This window comes from Lepidochelys olivacea, assembly GCF_965140295.1.
Source record: "Lepidochelys olivacea isolate rLepOli2 genome assembly, chromosome: 2".
In the NCBI taxonomy this organism is placed as follows: Eukaryota; Metazoa; Chordata; order Testudines; family Cheloniidae; genus Lepidochelys; species Lepidochelys olivacea.
Window position 1 is genome coordinate 225,643,024 of NC_140412.1, and position 17,339 is coordinate 225,660,362.

Sequence of the window (17,339 nt, forward strand, 5' to 3'; positions counted from 1 at the left end):
TTTTTTTTAAAATGTGGTATTTTTCTATTAAAAAATTATCACGATACCACAAAACCCATATAAATCCCAAACAAAATGGCTAAAATGCTATCATCTTCTTTACAAGATTATTAATAGCACAGCTTTATCATATCACTTTATTGTCCATATTAAGCTAAAGATGTTGGTACAAATAGTACAATACAGGAAATGCATCAGTTCTGTTTACAACTGAGGAAGGTGCACAGCTTTACAACAAGGCATGGAAAACCCAACCATCTTCTCATCCTGTAGCAGTTTAACCCATTCCAAATTTATTTTTTTTCACATGATGCATATACAACATGTGAAGGGAAATACTGCAGAACTTGACCTGGTGAGGTGAGCTAGAGAGGGAAATTACTTACTTGTAATTGGAGTTTTCAGAAGGCCTGTATAGATCCCCAGTTTTTGGTTTGGTGTCCTCAGGAGAGGACTGGGAAGCATATATGATAAAGCTTAGGACCACTCTGATAAGACATTAAAGGCATGTACTTGAAAGAGTCATATCACCTGGCCTTATCCATTCCTTGAGGTAAGACCGAAGACTAGGGATCTATAAAGTGCAATTATCGTTGGAGAATCTTCACAAACATGATTGATTCTTAGGTATATGAAAAGAAAACCACCAGATATATACAATTTTCTTTCACTACACAATTGAGATCCTTTGGATACCATCATCTTACATAAATTTTAACCAATTCTTGTTTTGTTAGGTAAACATTACATGTCAATATAAAACAATATCCAGCAAATCATTATGTTAATTATATTTACAAGTTAACAGTAACGAAAAGGCTATTAAAAACCTCTTCCAATACAGCATGAAATCTTAAAATTCATATGTGAATAAGATGATGGTTATTAATGAATCTGCTTATTAAATCTGTTAATACATTGTGCTTAGAAATTATAAGAAATTTTGTTATTAAAAAGAAAAACGGTGAGTGTGAAATATAACATCAAAGCTGAAGGCCAGTAAGAGTTACACTAATGTCAGTAAGCTGAAAGCTCAAAAGTTCTTGATTAATAAATAATAAACAGGTGTAAGTCTGCCACCCAATTAAAGATCAGCCATGCAATATACAAACACACCTGCTTGGGAAGCTGCATCGACTGCAGCATCTACTATGCCTAGGAGAACAGAAAAAACAACAAAAAACAAGAAGCAAAGTAATTCACATGCCAGCTACAGTTTTCTCATTATTCAATTATGTAAGAGAAAATGAAGCTGAAGACAATGCTGTGTTTAAAGACATAGTTATTGTGATAACTTAAGGAATGTGCTTGGTTATTCTGGGAAGTATGACATAGATGTGTATTTTTTGTCCACAAGTTTAAAGTGCACATGAAAAAAACTTGTATTTTCAAGTGATTTTGTACTGTACACAAACCAACCAAATTGTATACAAGGATTCCTCTACTCTAGCACAAGAATGAACAGACTACTATTAGTAAATTGTTCATTACGTAAGCGTGGATACTTGAGATTGCAAATATACAATGGGATTATATCCTATAATTTAACAATAAAGCTTTAACAATGTTTTGAATAAATGTACAAAAAATCTTGAAGATAATTTACTATTCCAATTATCAAACCTCCCAGACATTATATAAAATGCTAACATTTCACATGCCATTTATAGCATAGGAATGATCAAGATAGTACTGTTTAAATACCATTGTCCTAACTTTTTCTCCTCAACAAATATTGATTCACAGACATTTAGTTCCTTGTTGAAAGAAGGATTAAAAAATGCATTTACTTTATGAAGTTAAACTTTTGTTAAGTAAACAGTTAACTAGATTAAACCAACTGGGAGGTTTCTTTCTATGTGCTATTTAACAGAAGAGTCCCTTCACTGTCAAAAGCCACAAAATATTTTTTTCCAGAGTACTTCTCTTCCTTTTGGACAACTCATTGGGTGATGCTGGTTACATGCAGATAGCGGCTTTTTCTTGTCCTGCCATATCTGACAATTTGGGAATGTATTTGTACAGTTTTTGCGAATTCTACTTGGTAGTAGGGGCCCTTTATATGTATTTGTGTCAGACTACAGATTCCATTTTAGATACAGACTTCTTTAATTTCTCTGTTTTCTTCTTATCTCCATATTGGACTGAAATTCCAAGGTGTAGTGATACAGGCTGACAATAGAGGCTCATTAAATCGGTATGGTCGTCTATCAAAATGCAAACATCCTAGACAATAAGATAGCTCCTATCCAGAAGAACTGCTTAGCGAGGCGGGGCTGGGGGGAGAATGAGACTGCTTAGCAATTAAATCATCTGATAGGACTCTGTGGTCACCTCTTGAGGTTGACTAGGGAGTCACCTGACAGAGGACTGGAAGGTTATAAAGAGCAGGAGCTGTTCTATGTGCTCTCTCTCTAGCCATTTTCACCAGCTTAAGATGAGGGGAGCTAAGAGAAAGAGATGAGGCAACAGGGGGAGAAGGACGACCCTGTCTACCTCAGCTCAGAGGGTTTCCCCAAAGACCCCCAAAGGAAGGGTGAGCAAAAGTGGGGGAACACACATACAGTAGAACCTCAGCGTTACGAACACCAAGTTATAAACTGACCGGTCAACCATACACCTCATATGGAACTGAAAGTATGCAACCAGGAAGCAGCAGAGAGACAGACACACACTAAGGCAAATACAGTACAGTACTGTGTTAAACGTAAACTAGTACAAAAAATAAAGGGAAAGTTTTAAAAACGTTTTTGACAAGGTAAGGAAACTGTTTCTGTGCTTGTTTCATTTAAATTAAGATGGTTAAAAGCAGCATTTTTCTTCTGCATCATAAAGTTTCTAAGCTGAATGAAGTAAATATTCAGTTGTAAACTTTTGAACGAACAACTTATAACATGTTGTTCAGTTACAAACATTTTAGAGTTATGAACAACTTCCATTCCTGAGGTGTTTGTAAGTCTGAGGTTCTACTGTGTAGGGTTACTTATTTTGTATGGATCTGTATATTACTTGTGTGATTAAGTCCAGAACAATAATTTGTTAAAAATCTGTGCAAAGTATGTGCATGTGTGGTATGCTACAACAACCACATTTCCCTGGAGAAAGTCAAACTGCAATCCAGAAGGCTCACACTTTTGAGGGGATTTTGGCGACGACGTGTTTAAGCTACAGGGGGGAATCTGAAGAGTCAGCACTGGTTCCAGGTGCTAGGCAGCTAGGCCATGTGGTCATAGCTCTCTGAAGGAAATGTTAGGTGAGGGTCTGCATTCCGAGAGCATACCTAGAGACCCCAAGATTGGGACAGTGCCTGGCCCCTGTTCAGACTCTGGAGGCTTAAAATAACTGGGGATCCAGGTGCTGGATTTCCCTTTAATAGAGTCTGCTATGCCACCCTGCAGAGGGAGCTCAACTGAATCTGTGACATCATCTTTGTTACATTCTTTCCTAATAATGCGTCCCTGAAAGAGGCGTTTGGTGAGGGAAGAACACACCTTTCTCAGGTGTCTAATCATGTGTGAACTTGTGTGACTACTTCAATCATGTGTACTTAAGTAGAGTTTCTTGTGCAAACTGGGAACAGAGCTAACTGTACTAGGAGGGAACTGAGTTAGGCCAACATTTTGAAAGTTGGGTGTCTAAAGTCAGCAGCTAAGTCCAAATGTGGTCACCTAAAAGTGGCCTAATTTTTAGAGGTGCTGAGCAATGACATTTCTCACTGACTTTATTGGCAGCTGTGGTTACTCACACTTCTGAAAATCAGGCTACTTTCTGTTTAGTTGCCTAAATGTTAATTTTTGTGGTCAAATTAGATACCCACGTATGAAACTGTTTGCCTTATTGCATTGTTCTGTGAATGATACTAAAAAAGAAAAAAGTTAATCAAGACTTCTGAAAATTTACTAAAGATGGGGTAGGAAAATATGAGAGAACCGCATTGGAAGATTGTGTAGAATACATACGCTGCTCTACTGGTCCTGCATCTGCTTTCATGGCATCCTTCTGTCTGGAGAGTAGCTCCTTTTCTTCCTGGATCTGCTGTCGTTCAGCCTCTAGTTCCTGCAATTTGTTACCTGTACATAGTAGCTCTTGCTCAAGATGGTCTGTTATATCTGTTTTTTCCTGGATTTGTTTTTCCAGAAATGCTCTTTCATCTGCATAACCATCAATGAGGCCTGTTGAGCAGAAATATTAGGTTAATTTAGTATGGCAACTTTCGAACTGCAATTTTAGTGCTATGGCAGAATTTCCTGAATTTGAGGCAACATAAAAATTCTAGAACCCTAACGGTCAGATTAGTATTACCACAATGTTACCGTGACAATTGTTGGGTGCTGACAACGTGTTCCGTGCTCTAAGGAACACTGTGTAGACAAGTTCCCCCAACTAGGTTTACAATCCTAAAATCTAGTCTTGAAAAGCCTTGTTCATGTGAGTAAATTCATACTCATGAGAGACTTCCAATGAAGTGAGTGAGACTGGCGCACATTTTTCTTAGTATGGAAAACATTCACCTGCTCCTATTTCAAATTCTTCATCAAAACATACTTTTGTCCTGCCTATCCGTCCTAACCACCTTTTGAGGCAACTTTCATAAGAACATAAGAATGGCCATACTGGATCAGACCAAAGGTGCATCTAGCCCAGTATCCTGTCTTCCGACAGTGGCCCATGTCAGGTGCCCCAGAGGGAATGAACAGAACAGGTAATCCTCAAGTGATCCATCCCCAGTCGTTCATTCCCAGCTTCTGGCAAACAGAGACTAGGGACACCATTCCTGCCCATCCTGGCTAATAGCCATTGATGGACCTGTCCTCCATGAATTTATCTAGTTCTTTTTTGAACCGTGTTATGGTTATACAATTGTATGTTTGGGCACTGCTGAGTGAGGAATCTTACTGCTGGTAGAATACCACTAGATAAATACACTATGTGTCTGATTTGTTATCTGTAATTTTCCTTCTTTAGGCTTGACCTTTCAAAACCTTATTTATGTGAGAAATCTAAGAAATTCATATTGAGGAGGGATTTGGAAGAAGAGAGGTGCCTGTCACACAAATGGTTGGTAGGGCACTCCCGGGGTTGGGAACAGCATAGAAAATATAAGCATGAGAGAGGAAAGAGACAAGGGTACGTGGAATAGAAAGCTATGAAGCATGGATAGGGAAGTATCAAGGTTTTTTGTATTTTCATGAGAAGAGTCCCTGCCCCTTCTTGTGATTTAAGGAGAACAGAGAGACTCAATGAACAATTCTTTATTAAGTCTTCCACCACCACCTTTAAGGCATAAACCAGAGGACTCTAAAACACTATTTGCATACGTCTCACAATAGAATAAGATGTTGAGGTGAATCATTTCTTGCTTATTCACTGTAGCTAGCTCTGGGCTCAGAGTTCAATGGAAATTAATCTTGAAGCTTCTGACAAAAATAATGTATGCCTTTATTTTAAATGTCTACAACAGCAGCCTCTCACACTGGTTCATTCGGTAGACCTCTTTGCTAATGAGATAACCTGGATGAATCACTTCCCTTCCTAAATTCATAATCCCTCACTTTCCATGTGGCATCTAAAATGTTTGGATGGCTAATATTTTCATTCTACACACCGCTGGAAAGGGCGCTGTGGAACAGAACTGAGCACTGCTGCACTCTGAACCAATACAGAACCAGTGCCACAACACGGTATTTGGGAGTGATGTGCTACCAGAGGTGCCATTTTTCAGAAGACACTTAAAATTGAGGTCCCATCCATGTTATCCTTAAATGAAAACAGAATCAGTCCCTTCAGTAGCAAGATTGGCACCTAGCACTTTTCACGAGACAAGTCTACTACCTGAATTCCAACTTCAACAATTCCATTCTATTACTGCTATATTTCCTCTACAGCTCCACTTCTTGTGCTAAACCGATGTGTAATGATACACTGTGTACCAACAGAGTTGTTGTATTTAAGCCCTAACATGGCTGCCTTTTAGTCAGGGATGACATAATCCCTCTGTATATCATTATTAGATATTTATAGGACTAACTCCCAGAAGTCCCAATCAGGACCAGGGCCCCACAGTATAAAGAGTGCTGTATCAAGCACATACATACACACAATCCCTGTCCAGAAGAGTTTTATTTTTAATGTGCATTAAGCAGAATTCTTACAGTTACCTTTTTAAAGTAGATATTATAAAAATAATGTTCTCATTCTGTCAAGAGATGCTTTTACACAACTTTTTCATTAGGTTTAGGTACCTGGTTTACTAATAATTAGATTGCCAAAAGATTGTTCATTTTTCAGATTAATTCCCAGTTTAAAGAATAGCTCCCACAAATCACACTGGTTCAGATTTGTATAACTGAAAATTGTTCCAAATGTACAAGTTATTGATTTATGAATTCCAAGATTAGCACATGATGCACCTATGCAACAAATTATTATACAAGCTTCAGTAAGTTCACTTTACATATAGACATTTATGTACTGAACTATAATTGCAAGTTATAAATTTAACCATAACCACTCCTTTAGAGTGTTCTGAATAAGAATACTTGACAAATTAGGCATTTAAGGGCATATAGGATATGCAAAACAAAGTGTTTGGAACAGGAATGATCATTTTGTTCTGTTTGTACAGCACCTAGCACAACAGGGTCCTGGGCTATAAGCTAAGTTCCCGCTAAGCTGCGTGGCTGCACAGTAGGCTACCAAGGGCCATGCAGGTGGGGAGAGGTGCCCCTCCCGCAGCCCAGCCCAGCCGGAGCTGCCGCAACCAGCGTGCCCTCCCCTGGCCCAGAGCTGATGCAGCAAGAGAGAGGGCTGGGGGGAGTCCTCTCTCCCTGGGGCAGCTTGCACCCCAAACCCCTCATCCCCGGCCCCACCCCACAGTCCTCACCCCCCCACACCGCAACCCTCTGCCCCAGCCCTGAGCCCCGAACTTCTCATCCCTGGCCCCACCCCAGAGCCTGCACCCTCAGCAGGAGCCCTCACCCCCTGCACCCTAACCCTCTGCCCCAGCCCTGAGCACCCTCCCATACTCCGAACTCCTTGGCCCCACCCCCACCACACATCATCTGCATATTGGTGTACATAACAAAATTCATTCCGCACATGGACGTAAAAAATTAGAGGGAGCACTGCACGTAGGTCTCCTAGGTGCTACGGTTAAAAAAAAAGAATAATAAATAATAATATAATCTGTTTGCTGCAGAAGAAAAAAAACAACCAATGTCCCAAGAGAAGTATTACCTTTCCACTGTTTATCATTGTCTTTCTTGCTCTCCACTTCCTACCCACTGCCCTACTGTCATTTTCATTATCTTAGTACAATTGAGATATAAATACCTAAGGGCAGTTGCCGTGTTATTTTATTTGCCTGTAAAGCATCAGGCATACCAATAACGCAACAAACAAAACTGGTGAGTCCAGATCCCCAAACAGTACAGACATGTTTTAAACACTGCTGGTCTGTGATCTCTCTCTGGATGCACTGTAGGTCAGAAGAGGAGATACAATTTCATACTGTAGTAATAAATATGCTGTTGTAATTCTTATACAATTAAAACTTTAGTTGCTTTCATGTAACAACTGACGTTGATCTCCTGCCAGTGGAAGATGTTTAGGTGCAAGGTGGCAGAGTTGAGACAGGATCATTCACTTCAAATTTGTTAATGTTCAAGAAAATACTTTTACATAAGAACGGCCAATAGTCCATCTAGCCCAGTATACTGTCTTCCAACAATGGCCAATGCCAGATGTTTCAAAGGGATAAAAAGAACAGGGCAACTATTGAGTCACCATCCCCCGTCATCCAGTCCCAGCCTCTCGCTGTAAGAGGTTTAGGGATGCCAAAACCATGGGGGAAGGGAGGGTTCATCCCTGATCATCTTGGCTAATAGTAATTGATGGAGCTATCCTCCATAAACTTACCTAATTCTTTTTTGAACCCAGTTATACTTTAGGCCTTCACAAAATCACTTGGCAACGAGGTCCATAGGTTGACTGTGCACTGTGTGAAGAAGTACTTCCTTATGTTTGTTTTAAACATGCTGCCTATTAATTTCATCGGGTGACCCCTGCTTCTTGAGTTATGTGAAGGGCTAAACAACACTTCCCTATTCACTTTTTCCACATCATTCATGATTTTATAGACCTCTGCCATATCCCCCTCTTAGACATCTCTTTTCTGAGATGAGCATTCCCATTCTTTAATCTATCTTTGTATGGCTGCTATTCTATACCCCTAAATATTTTTGTTGTTCTTTTCTATACCCTTTCCAATTCTAATATATCTTTTTTGAGATGAGGCAACCAGAACTGCATGCAGTATTCAAGGCACTTATCAATATTGAATTTCATCAGCCATTCTGTTGCTCAGTCACCCAGTTTTGTGAGATTCTTTTATAACTCTCTGCAGTCTGCTTTGGACTCAACTATCTTGACTAATTTTGTATCACCTGCAAATATTGCGACCTAACTGTTTATCACCTTTTCCAGATTATTTATGAATCTGTGGAGCAGCACTGGTCCCAGTACAGATCCTTGGGGGAACCTGTTATTTACCTCTTTCACTGTAAAAAGTGACCATTTATTCCTACTGTTTGTTTCTTATCTTTCAATCAGATACTGATCCATGAGAGGACCTTCCCTCTTATCCCATGACCACTTACTTTGCTTAAGAGTCTTTGGTGAGGGACCTTGTCAAAGACTTTCTGTAAATCCAAGTACACAATACTCATCACCCTTGTCCACATGCTTGTTGCTGCCCTCAAAGAATTTTAGTAGATTGGTGAGGCATGCCTTCCCTTTACAAAAGCTATGTTGACTCTTCCCCAACATATCGTGTACATCTATGTGTCTGATAATTCTGTTCTTTACTATCGTTCCACTGATTCGACTGGTACTGAAGTTAGGCTTACTGGCCTGTAATTGTCAGTTTTTAAACCAGAGAGTTCCTCTAATATTGATATAGGAGCCACAAAATTAGACCAGGATGCATATGTACAAGTTACTACCTCTTAGTGAAAGCTGGGGACCTTGTATAAAGATTTATGATACAAACTACAATAATACTAGTAAAGAGCTCTGTGTAAGCTCAAAAGCTTGTCTTCCTCACCAGTAGAAGTTGGTCCAATAAAAGGTATTACCTCACTCACCTTTTCCCTATAAGACTAATAAATCAGATACCAACTGAGCAAAGCCATCAAGCGAAAAGTCATTGCTGGATCTGGGCAAAATATATAGAGCTGAGAAGAACAGATTTGTTCTTTTAATTTACTTTTTGCATGTGATTTGGTTATTATTATTTATTTTACTTTTGAAATCTAGCATTTCTTTTCTACCTTCAAAATTCTCTTCTGCTGCAGAATTGGATACTGTCTAAAATAAGAAGGAAGTTCTCTATAAAACCAGTATTGGCAAGGCTCAGTGGATTTCATCTCAGAAACGACTGAATACCTATCAGTTCTGTAATGAGTGTAGATTACACTCTCCTGGGACCTACCCAAAAAATCCTAGTCAGATACCATAATATGCTTTATCTTATCAGGGAGCATTACACCACTCACTCCAATGAGCAGAAAGGTAGATTTTACATCAAATTTTTGCTGCACTTTTGTGTAGTGTTTTATTTAAAGAAAATACAGCAAAAAAAGGGTGTATAAATTTTTCATCCTTTGGTGTGAAACTGTAGAATTAGCAAATTTCAAAATTAAAGAGGTTTGATTAATTAATGAGAGTTATAAAATACCTGGTGTCTACCCGGACCGTGAAGCAGCTCCCAACTGCAGTATTAGACATACCCTTACAGGTGCGGCACGGAGTGTTAAGCTGGCTTCTCTGCATCTGACATGTCAACACTAGTAATAAAGGTTTTCCAGGACAAATTCTGCTTTCAGTTACACCTTTGCAAACCCATTATCTTCAAATTAACTTCTTAGTGACAACTGTGTAACTTCCATTTGTAAATCTGAATAGGTGGAACTGATTGGACATTAATCATAGAAATGTGTTATTACTCAAGAACAGAATCCAGCTCTCCCTCTTTTAGCTGTGGTGGTACTCCAGTGCTATCAAGAATAAAAAGCACATTTTTCTCATTAAAGTAAGCCGCTCTAAGTACAAACAAAAATAATGAGCAGAAATTCTACCTTTTATTACATTCATGTGAAACTAAACTGATGCTTGTTAGGTCTTGCCTATACAAAATGGAACAAGACACTTTTCTTAGGACAATAATATATACCAAACTGTTATAAAACCTGGGACAGTACTGAAGAATGGTATACTTTATTTTATTCAAAGTTACTGTAATTTAGTTGCAGTGGTCTTTAACCTGATACATAACCTATACTTTAAATTATTCAAAATACAGAAGTAAAACCTAGAATGTATAAGATTGATTCCTGTCAATGGCTACAACTGGGCTATTTTAAAGCAAGATTTACAGAATTTGTTCTTCTTAACTGAGGCTACTTTAAGAGCTCACAACTGCGAGCATTTTACTAAGATCAATTTCTAATGGTAGGAACTGCCTGTCTGCATCTTTCCGCCCTTGTATGACTGTATAAGGAAATTAAGATTTTAAAGCAACTTGCACTTCGTATTTCCTTTTTAAATTAACTCTACTATTGAAACATATTTGATACATACCGTTTTCAGTATATTGTATTGAAAGAACAGGTGGCTTTGCATCAATAGCAGTAGTTTCCATTTAGCATCAATTGTCACAGCAGGTTTCAGAAGTATAACCTCTCATGACATAGTGTAAATATAGACCAGGGCTTTATTAATGCTGTGAACCCCCAACTCCAACCTTGCAGGATCACATAAACTGATAATTTGATGTAGGTTAATGATATTTATTCCAATTATTATACAAAAATTGGAAAACATACAATTTATTAAAGCTAATTTAGATAAAAGAACCATTTACAGGACCTGTGAAATCTGCTAATCAGTTCTGAGTTCACTGTCAATGTCCCAGAATGCGTGATTCCAGGACATCACAGACAATGCAAACCTTTGCAGTTGCATGAAACTGGTTTATAGTAGATCAGGTAAGTTGCTTCCCCCACAACCCAGACACTGCATTTTTCTCTGTTTCCTTTGTAGAGAACAATACCTGGCAGCATACCTAAAACAAGTCACCAAATGTCATGGGTGCTACAAAGAATTTTTTTAGCACCCATAATCTAGTGAAAGGCATTCATTACATATTTGTGTGTGGGGCTCAATTTTCAGGTTTCCCTTCTAGACTAATAGATTTTTGATTAACAGATTTTAAGTCAAGAAGGGATTATCATGATCATCTAGTTTAGGTTATATTAATGTAAAATTAAAAAACTGGGCTGGCCTGGGGGACTAATTGCACAACCACATGTTGGAATCAGAGTTTTAATACTCAGTCTCTTGGTTTCTCAGGCCACTACGGGCTAGAAGCATTGAGGAAACAGTGTATTTATCCTTGGCAAGGAAAAACCATGGGCTGGGGAAGGGACAGAAGAGAAATTGGGAGGGGGTGAACTATGAGGATCCCTCCCTCCTTAACCTTCCAGCCAATGCATGAAGTTAGTTTATATGCCTTTTCTTCCCTTCTTTCTCTCTCTCTCCTTATGTATCACATTATGGCTGTGTTTTTGTTTAATTTTATTTCCAGTCTTCTTACTTTCAATTGTTTTCTTTTTCTTGTTTTCTAGTTATACTTCCTACCTCTACTGTTGGGAAAAAAGGATAATTTAGCCAAAACTATCCATAATTTGATAGTGATCTAAAATGTTCAATGGCAAATAAATTGATCTAATTTGCAATGTGTTTAGCTATTTTATAAAAGTAGATTTCTAAATAGAAAAGAAATAAAATTATTGTAGATACAAAATTTGGCCATGTACTATAAAAAATGAACAAATGTGTCTATGTTTTCAAATTCAGCAACATATCAATGGGAAATGCTCACCCTCTGCTTTGCTGAGCTCCAATGCCAGCTGCTCTCGAGCTTTGACCTCTTCATTGAGTCGCTCTTGCAATTCTTCCTGGCATTTGAAAAATTCAGTGGCCTCCTGCTGCTTTTTGAAGGATTCTCGCATAAGTTCTGTCTGCGAAACTTTAGCATGTTCCAGCTACAGCAAGAGAAAGTTACAAATATTAGACATTCATGAAAATTTTAAATAAAAACACCTACTCTAAGGGTATGTCTAAATAGCAAAGAAAACCCTGAGGTTGCCAGTCGATTTGGGCTCGAGCTCTGAGGCTGTTTCACTGCTGTGCAGACTTCTGAGCTTGGACTGGAGCCCGGGCTCTATGACCCTGCGAGGTTGGAGGGTTCCAGGGCTCGGGCTCCAGCCCAAGACAAGAGGTGAATGAATGAAACAGCCCCACAGCTCAAGCCCCGCGAGCCTGAGTCGGCTGCCATGGGCCAGCTGCAGGTTTTTCTTGGCTGTGTAGACATATCCTGTCTTTCATGTAAAATTATTAGCCGTTTTGGCTGATTATTAGCCTGATAAAAGGACACACATTAACTTCAATGGATATTGGATCAGATGTTCAATGCATATGCACGGACATACTGAAATATGAAGTCCCACACAATAAGAAGATCTAAGCAAATACAGACAAATGTTCAATACAGTGTATAGTATGAGTCACATGACTGAATCCATATCTATGTGCCAAAACTTGAAACTTCCTGATTTATGTCAGTTTATACCAGACTCACCTTTATTTAAACAGAATGGGTTTTGCATTTAATATGTGTAGGAGTATACTATCACTAACCGCATCCTTAGTATGCTTAAGAAGCACCATACAAAATCTCTGGCATTTCTGAACAAATTTTTAGGTGAGCAGCATTCCTTTCTTCTTCCATACATATATGTAAGTAGGCAAACTAGGAAAATGTGAACTTTGAGAATATTAATTTTTTCAATTAATGAGGCAGTAAAGCAATATTTGTTTCAACAGTTCCTTATTAACGTTGTAATGGCTTTTTAATTCATGTCTTTTCATGATCCTCAAGTTACAGAATGACAACAAATGTTTGCTTAACTTCAGAAAAGCAAAGAACTCACACCCTTGTTTTTATATCGTAAGTCTTGGCAGATTCCTATAAGTATGGTTGCTTCTGTGTTTTGCAAGTCTGTTCTGTGAAATGGAGGCTACTTCACCAAATTCTTCAAAAATAAGAGAGGTTTCATTTTTCATTTACTCCAGCTAGTAAAAGTAAAGATACTGAATTGCTCAAACTAAACTGTCTCACTTAATCTCAAACTGAAGACTTCACTATTTTTGAAAAATGAGTTGGGAAAATTTTATAACAATTTCACACCAATTTGTCTACTTATCGATAAAAATGGCTGTTCAGAATTAAACTTCTAACTAGAAAACATCTAATCACTAATATTTCTTTTAACATTAATGAATTTAAACTATCCTTTAAAAGCAGTGCAAGGCTTTAAAAGGGTGCATGGTTCTATAGCTTGTACTGACTTCTAAAGGGACATCAACAAAATTTGAAACAAAATTTATTTAAAAATAAAATTTAAAAGAAGGGACAGGTACCAGAGGTGCCCAGGAATCGCCCTACTAATTTATTGTGGTTTTACAAGCACCATTATACTATTTTAAGTTTTTATATCCTAGGTTGCTGTATGAAAGTCTCATGCAAACAAAAGGGGAAATTAAGCAACAAACTTGCTATACAGAGTAAACAGTGAAACTGACTTATCTACAAGGGCTTGTCTACAAGGAGATATTCAGGAAATCTGAATTAACTAATTTCCAAATTGAATTAAACTAAACTGAAATAAAGCCAGTTTAATTCTGAATGAATGTCTCTAAACAGGTATTTAATGCAGTTTAACCAATCAATTTTTAATTCACACCTTTAGTTAATTTGGATTAACTTTCCTAGTTTAGACAAGCCCTTAACCAAAGTGCTGTCAAATGCACACATTAAAACTGAAAAATAAAAGATTTTTTCTCTCTAATCCCTTTAAATTGTAAAGAAGTTAGGTGTTACTGGTAATAAGCATAGGAAAAAAAAAATCAGACAGAAATGTGTTTTTTAAGTTGACAATATCCTTTTCATAAATTTAAGAACACTAGTAAATTTGAAATGGCATAATTCTAGTGGTTTTAAGATATGTATATTACAGCTTAGAAAATGAAACCTACAGGAGTGGTTTTATTTCATTGCACGGCATTTCCACATCACACACAAAAGAATCAAAACTCACAGTAAATCTCTGTGTTACTGGTCTAAGTAATAAGCACTACTAAAATACAGGCATAAGAACACATGAAATACTCAACCGTTTTATCTTTTCATAAAAAAACTTAAAACCCAATACAGTTACAGTTTGTAGCCCTAATAATTTTATAATTAAGACTTATCACTTCCTGTTAAATCATTAAATTAAAAAATGGACAGTCAAACACGATTAAAAACAATGGGTTCTATGTTCAAGAGATATATGTTTAATTTATTTCCAAACACTCTTTCTTTTAGTTGTAAAGATTAAAAAGTTGAACTTCCTTAAATAATGTCATACTTACTGAATATGGAGGTGTAGGCAAGGAGATTTTAGAGACAACTTTTAATATATGCCCATTTTTTTTGTGCCTGTAGTGAAAAATTGAAGTATTTACAACTACAGAGTTATTTTCATCCAAGTGTTCAGTGAAAGGAAAAGGATATGGTAAAGGCACACGAGATTCAACCTCATAGGTATCTTCTTCTTGGCCTTCTGATTGCAAGCCATTAAATAAGTTAGATGCCAAGTATGTGCGGTAAGAATCCATTCCAAAAGATGTTGCCGTTGTTCTCTTCTCCTCCGTCACGTAGCTATTTTGCACTGGCTATTTTAATTGTAGAAATTTGCAATAAAACATCTTACATTTTTGACACCTCTGAGGAAATGGCACAGTAGTGCTAGCGACAGTGTGGGAACAATCATTTCACATTCACATGAGTAATCAAAAAGTGCAGGAAGGTCCCAGGTAAACATCAAGCAATAAAAGGAATCAACATTTGCAGAAACCAGCTGGATAAATGAGCTTTGCCATTTTTCCAATACCATTAAAAAAAACCCCTTCTTTATAATATATTTCACATTAAAGTGCAATCTGAATCCTTCAGAAACAGAAAAATGGTAACAGGAAGGAGGCAATTACCAAAGCAAGAAAGTATACTTTCGGTATCAAAGCAGGTACGCTACAGCAAGCAAGCAATCAGCAGAACCTGGCAGCAACTGTCCACACTTTTAATCTCCACTGGAGCATCAACAAGACATTTACATATGAAGATATTTGCCCTTATTCTTGCTCCTTGAGTTAAATCAACAGGAAGAGCTGTTTTGAACTCAGTTAATCAAATAATGCTCCGTCTCACTGAGCAAAGTTTCCTGTCAATATCTTCCCTGATAAAGAGTTCAGGACAGAGGGAGTGGCTAAATTAGGTACGCTGGCAGGTGGAATTTGAATTAATACACCCACATTTGAAGCTTGCCCAACAGGATTCAAATTCCACATCAGAGCTCTAAAAGAGTGTGTTCAAACAGGTTTAAAATAGCACTTTAAAGATTATGTCAGGTTTCTACCACTCCTTTTAAAAAGTATGCCGATTTGTATGTATAGTATTAATTGAGGAAAATGACTTAAGTATCTGCTTTGCTTGTAATTATTTTATTTAGATGTTAGTTTCTCATATTGATTATGTTGAACATGTCATGTTATTTCTATTATTCATCTTTTCAAACTCTTTTCTTTTGGGCTGCCATTAAAGGTAAAATGGCTGAATTTACTTTTTTTAATGTTCATACACAGAATATTTAATAAATTATTAAGAAACTTCTTGCACCATTAAGAAACTCCCTAACTCCTCTGTTTCTGTTACCAATTACATGTAACTAAATTAGCAGACGTCAGGGGCCACATCACCCGACATGCTTGTTATTCCCAAGTAGAGAAACATTATCTGGTGAGTGGTTGGGAAATGAGGCCACAATTTATATTAGATACTACAGAAAAATGTGTAAACAATGCAAAAATTCATTTATTTTTATCAGAGGTCTCATTAACAGGGATAAACCTATTTTTATACTACTTCAGATTCTTATGATTTTGAAATTAATATGTTAACTGTAAATATATACATTAATCCTGTTTTCTCAATTTATATTTTTCTTGAAATTATGTGACATTTTAGTTTCATTTGATCAAATACATTATTTTCTATATATTAACCCTTTTTGTGGCACAGAACTTGCCAATAGAGACAACATAAGTATAGTTTGAGGAATTTTTTCAAATTTTTTCATAGAAATGGAAAGATATAATGCCAAGCACTCTTAACAGTGTAAATTCCGCCTCATGGAAAATTCTGATGCAATAATTTTTACATCCCAATTTTAGAAAACAAAACAGATATAACTTTCACAGCCAAATGATGGTAGGAATGCCATGGCACAGAGAACCATGTGCTTATCTTCTGAGATTCGAAACTGATCAAATTGAAAAACTTTTGGTTTGATTTTAGAATACTGTTGCAAAAGTTATTTCAAAATATAATTCCTACATTACTATTATGAAGGTGTTAGGGAAACTGTCCTAATTAACTGATCCTATATGAAATTACACACCTGTTTTAGACTACTCATGACTACATCCATTAGATACTATTTCATCACTATGTAACAAAAATAAAAACATGTTTGACAAAAGTAAAAGAACTAAGATTAGTACACCAATTACTAATGATATAAAATTATTGTCTGAAGTATTTGGAGGAAAGATGCTCCAGGTAGCAAAAACTGGATAAGAATAAATGATATCACTTTTATAATAGTGGTACGTATTCCATTAATTATTACTGTAACATTTAACTGCTCTATTCCTTTATTTTGTACATCTATCAATCACCTACTCTTTAAATGCTTATGTAAGCAAACAACATACCATGAACAATTCTACTTATACTTAAGTAATTATAGGTAATTAGCTACAATTATGTGGTTTTGTCTCTAATTTTCTCTGATAAATGTTGCTACAAGAGCCATACATTTTGTAATATGCTGTACCATAATCTGTCATTTTGTTGGATATATGATGCTTTGGATATGAATTAAAACACAAATGGTTTCCTCTATGATATCAGAAAGTGCAAGGTAGTTGAATTTTCGTTCCATTTGATCAACTTAGATTTGCTACTATTCTACGTAATCCTCCAACTCCTTCCATTTCTATCAGCAGTGATCTATGCATTTTACTCAGAGATTAGAAAGGCAGACAGTTTTAGAGTCTAACGTCATTAGTGTCTAATGTCATTGTTAGATCAGCTACTTGAGGGGTCTATAGCA

The 17,339-nt window shown here is 36.9% G+C and overlaps 1 protein-coding gene across 3 annotated transcripts in view; it reads right to left on the reverse strand.

Moving 5' to 3' along the window:
- Window positions 1-17,339, reverse strand: part of AKAP9 (A-kinase anchoring protein 9) — a 202,090-nt gene that overhangs the window by 43,216 nt on the left and 141,535 nt on the right. For 2 of the 3 annotated variants that reach the window (XM_084619885.1, XM_084619884.1), the window contains exons 23-24: window positions 11,942-12,104; window positions 3,960-4,172 (exon numbers count right to left, since the gene is read on the reverse strand). In XM_084619885.1, the coding sequence (XP_084476011.1) occupies window positions 3,960-4,172; window positions 11,942-12,104 (376 nt within the window). Of the gene's footprint in view, window positions 1-1,116; window positions 1,156-3,959; window positions 4,173-11,941; window positions 12,105-17,339 lie in introns of all 3 variants that reach the window. The other variant, XM_084619886.1, reaches the window with a different exon arrangement.